We start from the raw sequence: 12,662 nt of genomic DNA on the forward strand, positions 1-12,662 counted from the left end.
TTTTTAGCAAATTTGTATTCACTTTTTGACATGCCTTAGTTGCCCAACAATGCTGCCTGCTTATTAGTTATTTAGCTTAATATTACTGACTGACGGGTGTTAATGAATTACTAAATTCAAGAGAGGCATCTGACCATTTTGATAAATCACATTTTGTCTAGATTCGGTAAATACATCGTGTGCAATGTGCCAATGTTGCACATATCCAGGTTACAGCCTACAGGTGCATTGTACATAATCATGAAATATTGTGTTTAATATAGAAACTCTATTTAAAGTACAGTAATAGTCATCTCAAACCAAAATTCCATTTTTTAACGCATTATCACTCCATGATCAGAAAATTTGGTCCTGTCATAAACTTTTGGTCCATGAGATATGAAGCCAAACACAAGACTTCGAAAATTTCTGCTAGATCATCATTCAATAGAAGAAATATTTGCATGACTTTGGCAATAAGACACCAACTTCAATTGAATGAAATGTTTACTAAAGGTAAATTAAATAAATCAGTTATTGTAGGGCCTCAAAAAGAAATAGATTCTATAAAAGCCAGTCTAATTCAAAATGAACTAAATCTTGATAACATTGAAACATTAACCCTTTCAGTCCCCATGTACATTATAATGTACATACATTTTTATAATTGATAATTAAATAATGATAAGCGCTACGTTCGTTATTGTGTTGTCTATGAATTCGTTATAATGTGTAGAATCAGAATAAAATATCACGGAGTTTATAGAAGGTACTATTTATGTACATTACAATGTACATTGGGACTCGTCGGCTCAACACGACCGCGCGAGACGCGACGGACTAACGGGTGACGTGAACGTCATAATGCTATTATTGTTATTAGTAGTTTGACGTTCGATTCGTTGTTATTTTCCGTCGTTACTTGTGTAATTTTATTTTTATTAAATTTTATTGTTATAATTTTAACATAATTTTTTTAAAAATGAGTAAGCTTACTCACACAGATATAATTGATTTATTAGATGGGAATATCTCTGAATTAAGCGATTTTGAAAGTGATACCGATAGTATTGGAGAGATTGATGAACTTTTAGAAAATTTTGATGAAAACGAAACCTTTGAATTGCTTGACTACAATGATATTGAAAATGTAAATGACTTCCCGGAAGTTGATGTCCCAGGTTGGTTTACCATCGAAAAAAAAAACATGAAATGGGTACAAAAACCTTTTACACCCCCTAAAATAAATTTAAATGAAATAGAACAATCTGACTGTCCCGATGAAATACAAAGTCCATTATATTATTTTTCTAAATATTTCAACGATTCCGATTTTGAAAATATGTCATTTTTTACAAATTTATACGCTGTTCAAAAAAATACAAATAATTTTAAACCTACAAATACTCAAGAAATGAAAGAATTCGTAGCTATTCATTTAATGATGGGTGTTTTGAAGTTCCCGCGTATTCGCATGTATTGGGAAAATAATACGCGAATACATATAATTGCGAATTCAATGAATAGAAATCGTTTTTTTAGTATAAGGTCACATTTTCACGTAATAAATAATATGGATATTCCAACTAATAACCATGACAAATTTATTAAAGTTCGCCCACTTTATGACCGTATTAAAAAAGCTTGTTTAAAATTACCTACTGAAAAATATTTATCGGTGGATGAACAGATTGTTCCATTTAAAGGCCATCTGTCAGTGAAACAATATATAAGAGGAAAACCTAATCCATGGGGTATAAAAATTTTTTTATTATGTGGTCAAAGTGGCATTGTGTACAATATACTTTTGTATCAAGGTCTTATGCCTGAAGTATCCGAAGAATCGCGAAAAATATTTGGATTAGGTGGAGCAGTTGTTTTGTATTTATCTGACCATTTGCAATGTAATCGCCACTATCTAACGATGGATAATTTTTTCACATCGATAAATTTAATGTATACACTGCAAAAAAAAGAAATTTATGCGACAGGTACTATACGTGCAAATCGTTTTTGTAATCCTCCATTTGTATCGGACAAAATAATGAAAAATTTAGGAAGAGGGACAACATTTGAAATCTGCTCCAATGTTCCAGATATAAATATAGGTCTTGTGAAGTGGTACGATAACAAACCCATATATTTATGCTCCAATATTGTGACATCAGGAGAAGTTGACAAAGTAAAAAGATGGGACCGCAAAAAAAAAGAATATGTATACATCGAAAGACCTGAAATAGTACGTCACTATAATAAGACAATGGGGGGTGTCGACAAGCATGACCAACTTGTGAGTTTTTATCGTTGTTTTATTAAATCTAAGAAATGGACATTGCGTATGGTCAGTCATGCCTTCGATATGGCTGTAAGTAATAGTTGGCTAGAATATGTTGAAGATGCTAAAAAATTAAAAATCCCTAAAAAAGAAATTATGGACTTACTAAATTTTCGAATGCGATTGGCAGAAGAGTGAATTTATGTGGGTAAAACAGTAACTCCGCCTTCAAAGAAAAAAGGACGACCAACGAATACACCATCACCTGTTGTCAAAACAAAATTATATTCGGAAACTCAAAAAATGATGCTTGTTGACTCACGACCGCCAACATCAGTTCAACATGATAGCATAAATCATTTGCCAAATTATGATGCAAGGAAAGAGTCAACTAGGTGCAAAAATACAGGGTGCAAAGGCAGGACACATGTATATTGCGACAAATGCAATGTACATTTATGTTTTACTTCAAAATCGAATTGTTTTTCCGCATTTCATGTGAAATAATTATTATTTATAAATTATTATACTTGTATTTACTAAATATTATTTATACAAAGAGTGTGTATGATAGTATGTTTTCTTTTTATATTATTTTTATTTTAAACTTGTTTTTAATTTCAGTACTTAGTAAAAGATATAGTACGGCTAAAAATAATATTTGTTATAGGTATCTATAAATAATAAATATGCATAAAAAAAAAAAAAAAACAAAAAACATTTATATATTATTAGTTATTATTAATAGCTAGTATTACAATATAGATATCTGTTTTAAAAATATTGGATTAGATGATAAAATGATTTATTTATACGAGTACACACTATATCACAAATATTGTGGAGGAAATTACATTTTTAGATCTCAAAATAATAAAAAAATAAATGTGTAGCGTTCGATTAAAGTATGTTATTTTTATACCGTTGAGTCCCAATGTACATTACGAATTCTCCGAAAATAAGTGTGCCAAAATTTTTTAATTCACAGGATCACTCATAAATACGGTAAATAAAAAGAAAATAATGAAAAAAAAATTTTTTTCCAAAAAAAAAAAAGTCGGGACTGAAAGGGTTAATAAGAGTTAAATGGGCTGAAGAAAAGGGAACGCGTTATAAACCAAAAACTATTTTGACATTAGATATTATGAATGATAATAACCCAAATTTTGGTATGGTAAAAGATATTTTTCTTTATGGACCAATAGGGTCATTTTTGAGTGCAGTAAATTTACAGCGATTGGTTTTGATGATCATGTTTTTTGCTATGAAATAACATCACCCGAAATAAATGACTTATGTTTTATATTCCAAGACTTATTAATATCACCTATTCCTTATACTATAAATGTTGTTTCAAATGGAACATCTTATGTAACTGTAAGAAGTCCTTTGTAAATAATAGTTTACTATGTATCAATTTTAAATATTTTGTATTGTATGTTTTTAATATTATTATGTATATGTATTGAATATTTTTCTATTATATTTTAATATAAAATAATTATAATTATATATATACAGGGTGATTCTTTTATCAAACAACACACGATCATTATTCTTCGTTGATCTTGTTCTTATTATAAGACACAAACTAGTTCCTACATCTTTAAAATCTGTACTGTCGTCGAATTGTTGTGGACCTAGAAGTTTATGAAGAATCTCCCCTGTAGATCGTCCACGTACCTGTGCTCCACGAACAATCTCATTACTTGTAGACCTGCCGTTGCATCAAATAAATTCGAACAACAATGGCGGACGCTATTTACAACGACGCAAAATCGCGCATTATTCACTGCGTTACCAAATTGAAATCCTTTGCCCAAGCTTCTATTGATTTCAATAACGACCGTACAAACTCTGGTAAACGAGCCAAAATTGCCAAAATGATTAGTGAGCTAGTTGCTCTTCGTAACGCAGTTGAGGATGATGTCCAACGAATGGAATCAGCCGTTAATTCAAAAACAGCGCCTGTCGAGGTCACTGACCATAGTGAAAGTCAAACTCTTATTGCGTTATTCGATAGTCTCTATTATGAACTGGCTGCTTTCGCTGATGTTCACAAATTGACAATGTTATCCTCGATGGACGCAACTGCTTCATCATTTTCAAATCAAACCAGTGGCCAACATCAATTATCCGCATTTCAGTTACCTAAGCGTACATTCCCTGTTTTTTCCGGTGAGATGACCGAGTGGCAGGGATTTGACGATTTGTTTAACTCCATACTATCGCACGCTCCTGAACTGCCGGACGTTGAGCGGTTTGAATTTCTGAAGATGTCTCTTAAGGGTGAAGCGCTATCACTTATCTCCCATCTCGCGTTAACGGCTACAAATTACACTAGTGCGTGGAAAATATTGCGTTCTCGTTATGGCAATAAGCGTGATCTTGCTCGTATTCACCTAGATGCTCTGCTCGCTAACCAGATTGTTAAGTCCAATGATGGTTCCTCTATTAAAACTCAGATCAATACGATATTAGAGAACACTGCTGCGTTGGACAATCTTGACTTTGTAACGCGCCAGTGGAGTCCACTTCTGGTGCACATCGTTGAAAAACACCTTAATTATGACCTTCGTGCTCGGTGGGAATTGGTCGTTGGGGAGAATCATTATCCTCAAATTTCTGACTTTGTTGATTTTTTGCGTACCCATCTGCAATTCTTAACTTTACTTTTATTATTGTATTATTTTTTATTAAAAGGAATGTATACCTGATGCAGAAGCTCAACTCCTTAAAAGGCAACTTCATCTAGGAACTGGATCATACTCTCCTGAACTGCGTAGCTTTGCTTTGACGCTTAATTTCTATTCGCCAGCTGCCTATAACTATGTACGTCAAACTTTTAAAGATGCTCTACCACATCCAAGCACTCTAAGAAAATGGTATTCTTCTGTTGATGCTAAGCCTGGTTTCACATTAGAATCCCTCAAAGCAGTAGAAATTAAGGTTAAGGAAATGAAAAGTAAAGGCAAAAAACTAATTTGTGCATTGATGATGGATGAAATGCACATCAAAGAAAATGTTGTGTTTGAAGGTGACAGATTGATAGGTTATGTAAATTATGGTACTGGTTCTGAATTTTGTGATAGTTTACCAAAAGCCACGCAAGCTCTTGTATTTATGTTAGTTTCTATAAACTCAAATTGGAAAATGCCAGTAAGTTATTTATTTATTAATGGTATTGGATCCACAGAAAAAGCAAATTTAGTAAATGCTTGTCTTGATCACTTGTCTGACTCTGAAGTGATAGTTAAAACCTTGACTTTTGATGGTACCGTTTCAAATTTTTCAATGGCCAAATGTTAGGAGCTGATTTTACTTTAACCGATCTTAAACCTTTTTTTAAGCACCCAGGATCAGAAACGATTGTGCATATTATACTTGATCCAGCTCATATGCTTAAGTTGTGTCGTAACACATTAGGCGATTGGAAAACAATATTTGATGGAAACATGGTACCTATTAAATGGGAATACTTTGAACAATTAGTACAAATTCAAGAAGAAATTGGCCTTCACTTGGGTACAAAAATACGAAAAAGACACATAAAATATCACAAAGAAAAAATGAAGGTACTTTTAGCAGCACAAACTTTTAGTTCGAGTGTATCAGATGCACTATCATACTGTTCTGAAACCTTAAATTTGGATGTATTTAAGAACTGTGAAGCAACAATTACACTATGCCAACAAATAAATAATATTTTCGATTTTTTAAACACCAGAAATTTTTTGAGTAAAGCACCATATAAGAGACCACTCCGCAAAGCAAATGAAGATGCAATAATCAATTTTATTCATTCATCCATCAAATATTATTCCTATAATTAAATCAACACGAAAAACTGGTTTTATTGGTTTAATTATAACATTAAAAAGTATAGAGAACCTATTTAATGATACAATAAAAACTGAGGATCTTAATTTTTTTATTGACTTACAAATTAAGCCAAGATCATTTGGAGATGTTTTTTTTCGGCAATTCGGGGCAGAGGGGGTTTTAATAATAACCCAACAGCTCTACAATTTGAAAGCGCTTATAAACGTAAATATAAATGGACTTGACAAAAATATCATCTGTAACAAGTAAAACCAAACAAAAATCTGATCATTTAAATGTGTATGTTGATATGTTGTGTGCTGAAGTAACTGATGATGATCTTAATTTAACCACTCATATAGAAGGTACAACTACACAACAAACAATAGTAGCTGACATTGTTGAATATATAGCAGGATTTATTGTTCGGCAGTTGGAAAAAAAAATAATTTGTGATGACTGCATAAGAAGTTTATCTAAGACCCATTCTGAAGTAGGTTCTTTAATAAATATCAAAAACCGTGGGGGGTTAAGAAAACCTTCAGTAGATGTCATCCACCTGTGCCATGTAGCAGAACGAGTTTTTAAAATGTACCAAAGTAAACTATCAACAAGCAGTAACATAATTAATTTTCTTATTATAAAAGCAACTTCCCAAATAAACATAAATGCAATTTTTTTATTTATAGCTGAACACATATTAAATCAAGAACCATTAAATAACCACCTTTTACAAATAGTCCATATTATTTTTCAAAGTTATTTTAGAATACGTATACATCATTATTGTATGAATGAAAGCCAACCAGATGATCGTATTAGATCTTTTTTAACTAAAACGATTCACTTTAAAAATCAATAAGATATTTTTTATTTATTATTTTATATTAAGAATTTTTTTGTAATGTGTAATTTTACTTTTAATAATATAGACCTATTGTCAAAAATTATTTTATATAACTAATTAACTTTTATATTATATGTCAGGGATGGCCAAACTTTTTTTGGTCACGATCTACTAAAAATTACTTCACCTTTGAGGATCGACTTCCATAGAAATTTTTTTTTATTATTGAATAACTGTAATTATTAAGAAACATATAGAGCGCGTGGCCCTAAAAAGAAATTCTTACATGATCGACTTTGAAATTGTCCGCGATTGACTGTTTGGCCACCCCTGTCAAATGTGTATACAATACATACATTATAATGATACAATAATATAAATATTATTTAATATTTGTTCTTGAAAATGTTCTATTTTGTTTTGTCACAAAAACAAAATACAAATTATATACATTTATACCTATTGTACTGTTGAACCTATATCATTCATCCGTTTCATCTATACTATTGAGTATTGCTCATTTGAATATTTTCTGTAATATCACAGTAGTGAACTAAGTTATAAGTATAAAATAATTTATTTTGCAATTATTATAAATAAAATAAAACTAAAAACAATGTTATAAATAAATATTTTATTACTTTATATTATCATCTATAGACAAATTATTATGTTATCACCTCAAAATTTTGCTTATTATTCCATGATATTTAATTTTTTTCTCTAAGATTTTCTTAAACTATACTCTATCTCTTTCACATTCATGTATAATATCTTTGATCTCTTTCTAACAATGTTGGTCACCCGGTTACATAGGCGGGGTGTGTAGGAGGCGCAGTCCATTTATTATTATGTCTATGGGTAGTACAGCAGCTGCCGTCGTCCGTTAATAATGGAAAATGATACCACAATATCAATTGATAAGAAGTTTTCTGATGCAAATTTCGAATTCAGAAATTAATTAAAAATCGAATATTAGGACTACCGACTTAAAACCTTCACTGTTTCATTGCAAATGTACCATGCTACCATCCCTGCTAGTTCCGTGTAAAAATACGAAAAACCCTAGAGTCACTGAGCTGACGATATTCACGGTTTCTTTTTTATATAAAAATTAGATTGTCTAAAATTGGTTACTGCATTCACTTTTAAAAACTCCCGCCGTCAGCTAGGTTTCCAAGTATCTAAGTGATTTAAGTCGGTAGTCCTATTATTAGATTTTTAATTAATTTTTATACAAAAAAGAAACCGTGAATATCGGCAATACCGGAGTGATGTACACTCCGTTGACATAGTCTTCGAATTTAATAAATAACAATTTGTGAATATAATTTAGTTAAGAAACATTATAGACGATAGCATAAAATCAATTTGTTCAATGCTATTTATATACTTAAGGTTTTGTACAATTGTTTCAGATGTAGAGATTGGGCTATTGTTAAAAAAAGAATGTGTTGTGTTGGAAAATGGAAAAAATGGGAAGAATGTCTTGATGTTTTTGAATCGGGAGTTTTTGTGTTACCTATTAAAAATTTTGAATAATGTTTGACAGCTTCACTTTTAAGAATATCTTTAGATTATTTTTTATGTACAGCTAATTTTTTTTTTTCCTAATTTTTTATCAAATTTAAACTTTGTGTAATCTGTTGCTATGTTGTTTATTGTATATGGATCTAAGTTAACAATACTTTGTTCAAGCTCCTCTTTATGTATATATTGTATCATATTTTCGACATCTGTATATCTATTCTATTAAAAATAAGTAAATACCATTTTGTAATTATTATTATTTGTATATGGCATATAATAATATCATAATACTTATCTATTGTTATAATAAATTAATTTTTCTGTTATTAGTTAATACAAACTTATTTAAAATGTTTTCAGTATTTATGTTATTGGTAATTTCTCTTTCAATACATATTGAAGCTAGATTTTTAAAACGATATTGTTTCATGCTTGTTAGAAGCCAATTATTCACCCTTCTCATTACTGAAAAAGTTATGATCATTTTAAAATGTACAGTTTCAAAAAGATAAAAATTTTAAGATAAAAAGATTTAAAATTAAATTTGAATGATGGCCTGAAATTAAGAATGAATTATGTTAACAGATAGGTAAATAAAAAAAATAGTATTTTATGGATAATGTTCCTGTTTGTAATTTTGTATATCTGAAATTTTGGTATGAAATTGTAATTTTGAATCAGAAAATTTTGTTATTGTTGATTAAGGAAATGTTGATGTTTGAATATGATTTTGCTGGTTCTAACTAATTTAAGAATTTCGTCGACTGACAATATTGAGTCTGGTTCTAATTTTGGTAGTATTGTAAGTAGATTTTCTAATTCCTGCCTGTAGTTTTTAGTTTTTTTTATATAATCAGAATTGATTGTTTCGAAAGTAGTGTTATGGATTTTTGTTATGTTATTTAAAAGATTTTTGATGAAGTTGATTTTTTTAATGAATTTTTGAAATATTTTGTGTTTTGCCAAATGATGATTGGAATTTCAGAATGTTCATCGAAAATAATGTTGTTGGTAGCTGAAACAAACACACAATTAGAAAGATGATTTAAATTTTTGAACCATTGGTGCCTCCACAGAAAGCATTTTGTAATGATAATATTATAATAATATTTGCATACTAAAAATTGCAGTCTTGGTTAAAACAAACGAATATAATTACATTATAAAATATTGCCGATCTCATGTAAATGTCTTCTGTAATGTTTAAAATTTCTGTTACTATGTGTATATTTTTAATTTTTTAATTTCTTCGTAGATCATGGATAAATTTGCTTGATAGATAGTGTATTTATGGCATTTTATTTTGGTTAAATAATTCTCCTGTACTAACTGAAATAGCACTTCTCTAGTGCCAGACTTGTTAATAAATTGATGTCTTGTTATACACATAACTAGTACAATATGATTATAAATATTGGATAACTATAAGGAAAATAATTGAATTTCATTAATACACTTTAAATAATTATATAGTAAGTACATTTCTAAACATTATAACATACTGTGTGTTTATTTGTCATCAGTGCATTTTTATAATATATATAAATGGTCGCTAAAACCAAAGTTTTGTTCAAATTCAAATCACCCTTATATGGTACCTACGAAAAATTGAACTGTAGAATCATCAATAACAATACTAACATCTGCAAGTTTTGTTGGCAATCTGTTTTTTATAAATTAATATAAAATTATAATATGTTTAAAGAAGAATTAATTATTTTAGTGAAATAATAATATTGTTTTTTAAATTACTGTGGTTGATTATAGTCTATGTTATTAAAAGGTTTGGCCACCATGTATCCAATGCGGTTATAAAGGATTTAAATTCGTTGTCAACTGCATATATATTATTCATTGTTATGAATGATTTATTATTCACTATAGCACTGCCATGGGAATCAATAAATCCGTAGATTTGTCTGCAGTATATGTCAATATAGTTAACTATCACGTATATTTGTACCAACTCTTTTTTTATTATGTATAGGGCTTCTAATATGCCGACTTCACAGGCTTGGCCACTGAAAAATGAGATGCAATATGATTAGTTTGCTCAAATTATAGTCATTATATAAGCGATATATTACGCAATTTCACTTACCTATAGATTATATGAGGTGAGTTTATATATATTATACACGATAACATATAATCAATATTTTTTATACTGTTTATATACTTGAGGTTTTGAAAAAATGTTTCAGTTGTGTAGAATGGGTTAGGTTGGTTGTCTTGTGGAGAAGGGCTGTTCTTAAAAAAATGTATCGTGTCTATTGGAAAAATGTCTAAATGTTCTTTAATGGGTAATTTTTGTGTAATTAAGAATTTTGAATAATGTTTGACTGTTTCACTATTTAGAATATCTTTTGACTGTTTTTTATATACTGCTAATTTTTTTTCCCCTATTTTTTTATCGAATTTTAAATGTATATAATCTGATGCTATTTTGTTTAATGTCATCGAATGACATGAATCCTATAAAAACAGAGAAGACAACAACTTTGTTTGTAAAAATGGTTGTGTTGCATACCTATTTAGCTACCGTCCTGTACGGGTGAACACTATTGGGTAAACGAATTACATTGCAAACGGATATCTGTATGGATATTCGAAGTGTGTTTAACGTGGAATGTGTATAATATGGCAGGTAAAGGGAATACTATTAAAAATTGTTGTTCGTGGAAATGCTCGGACCGCGCGAATCTCGTTCATAAAATCCTGGTAGGGGTGACCGGGGCAAGTTGGCCTCAGGGGTAAATTGACACATAACAAATATAAGTTATACAATTTATGTTGGACAAACTGTAGCACCATCGATGAATCAATCATATGATTACCCCCTATCATGCGTGATAACAAAACTTAACGATTTAATCTATTTCAGTTATTATCAATTTTGTATATTTATCTGTTAAAAGTAATTTTTATGATGCTTAAAAAAAATATATTTTTTTAGAATAAACAACGTATTAATTTAATTTCAACACATCAAAATAAAGATAACAGTACGTACTTATTAATATCATAATTGTTGTGTTAATTAAACATCCCACTTTTTTCCAAAATGCCAAATATTAGAAAAAACCGTTTGGGGTTAATTGACACAACTACACAAGTAGATCGGGGCAAATTGACACGTGTCAATTTGCCCCATTGTAGAAATTTTCATTTTATAATGATATGTTTCCTTATATGTAGGTATTTAACAATGGTTAGAAATTATAAAAGGACATCAAGTAGAGCAAAAGTACCTATCGACGTAATAAAAATTGCCGTAAAAAAAGTTTTAGTTGACAATATGTCACGCAGAAGTGTAGCACAAGATTACAATATACCGTTTAAAACATTATCACGCTATTGTAAAAAACGTGAACTCTTAGATAACGAAGAAGATCATATTAACCAGGTTAGTGGTGTAGGGTACAGTAAACATAAACAAGTATTTTCAATATGTGAAGAGGAACAGCTTGCTGCTTATATAAAAAAATCTTCAGATATTTATTATGGCTTATCACCAAACGAAGTTCGTAGCTAGCATATCAGTATGCATATGAATTGAAAATAAAAAACATTCCTGAAAGTTGGTTGAAAAATAAAATTGCTGGGCCAGATTGGTTTACTAGTTTTAAAAAACGTAGGACTGATTTATCTATACGAATTCCAGAAGCGACAAGTCTTGCTAGAGCATCCAGTTTTAATAGAATAAATGTTCAAAGATTTTTTGATAATTTAAAAATCGTTTTAAGTCGTCATTCATTTGGTCCGGGGGATATATATAACATGAACGAAACGGGTATAACCACAGTACAGAAACCCAATAAAGTTGTAGCTCGTAAAGGTTTTAAGCAAATTGGTCGAATAACATCAGCTGAAAGAGGCACATTAGTTACTTTGGCGTATTCTGTTTCAGCAGCAGGTAACAGTGTTCCACCATATTTTGTTTTTCCCAGAGTTAATTTTCGAGATTATTTTTTATCCAATGGTCCTTCTGGCTGTGCTGGCGGTGCAAACGTGTCAGGGTGGATGAATGAAACCCATTTTGTTGAATATTTAAAACATTTTGTTAGATTTGTGAAATGTTCAAAAAAGAAACCAATATTATTGTTACTCGACAATCATGAATCGCATTTATCAATAGAAGGTCTAAACTATTGTAAAGAAAATGGTATCATTATGCTATCATTCCCACCCCACTGCTCGCATAAGTGA

General features: G+C 30.1%; 1 protein-coding gene and 1 pseudogene across 1 annotated transcript; one reads left to right on the forward strand and one right to left on the reverse strand.

The window, feature by feature from the left end:
- Window positions 1-9,143: 9,143 nt before the first annotated feature.
- On the reverse strand, window positions 9,144-10,249 carry LOC149060173 (uncharacterized; annotated as a pseudogene).
- A 1,984-nt stretch (window positions 10,250-12,233) lies between these two features.
- On the forward strand, window positions 12,234-12,662 carry LOC149060174 (uncharacterized). Its single transcript, XM_089228040.1, has one exon. It carries the CDS (start codon window positions 12,234-12,236, stop codon window positions 12,660-12,662), a length of 429 nt encoding a protein of 142 aa, XP_089084166.1.

The sequence above is a fragment of the Diuraphis noxia genome, unplaced genomic scaffold (genome assembly GCF_037042655.1).
Source record: "Diuraphis noxia isolate RWA-SAM2 unplaced genomic scaffold, SU_Dnox_SAM2 contig0001, whole genome shotgun sequence".
NCBI lineage: Eukaryota > Metazoa > Arthropoda > Insecta > Hemiptera > Aphididae > Diuraphis > Diuraphis noxia.

Bases quoted from the DNA above. Each gene is read 5' to 3' on its own strand.
- LOC149060174 (XM_089228040.1), top strand. From the start codon at position 12,234: ATGAACGAAACGGGTATAACCACAGTACAGAAACCCAATAAAGTTGTA.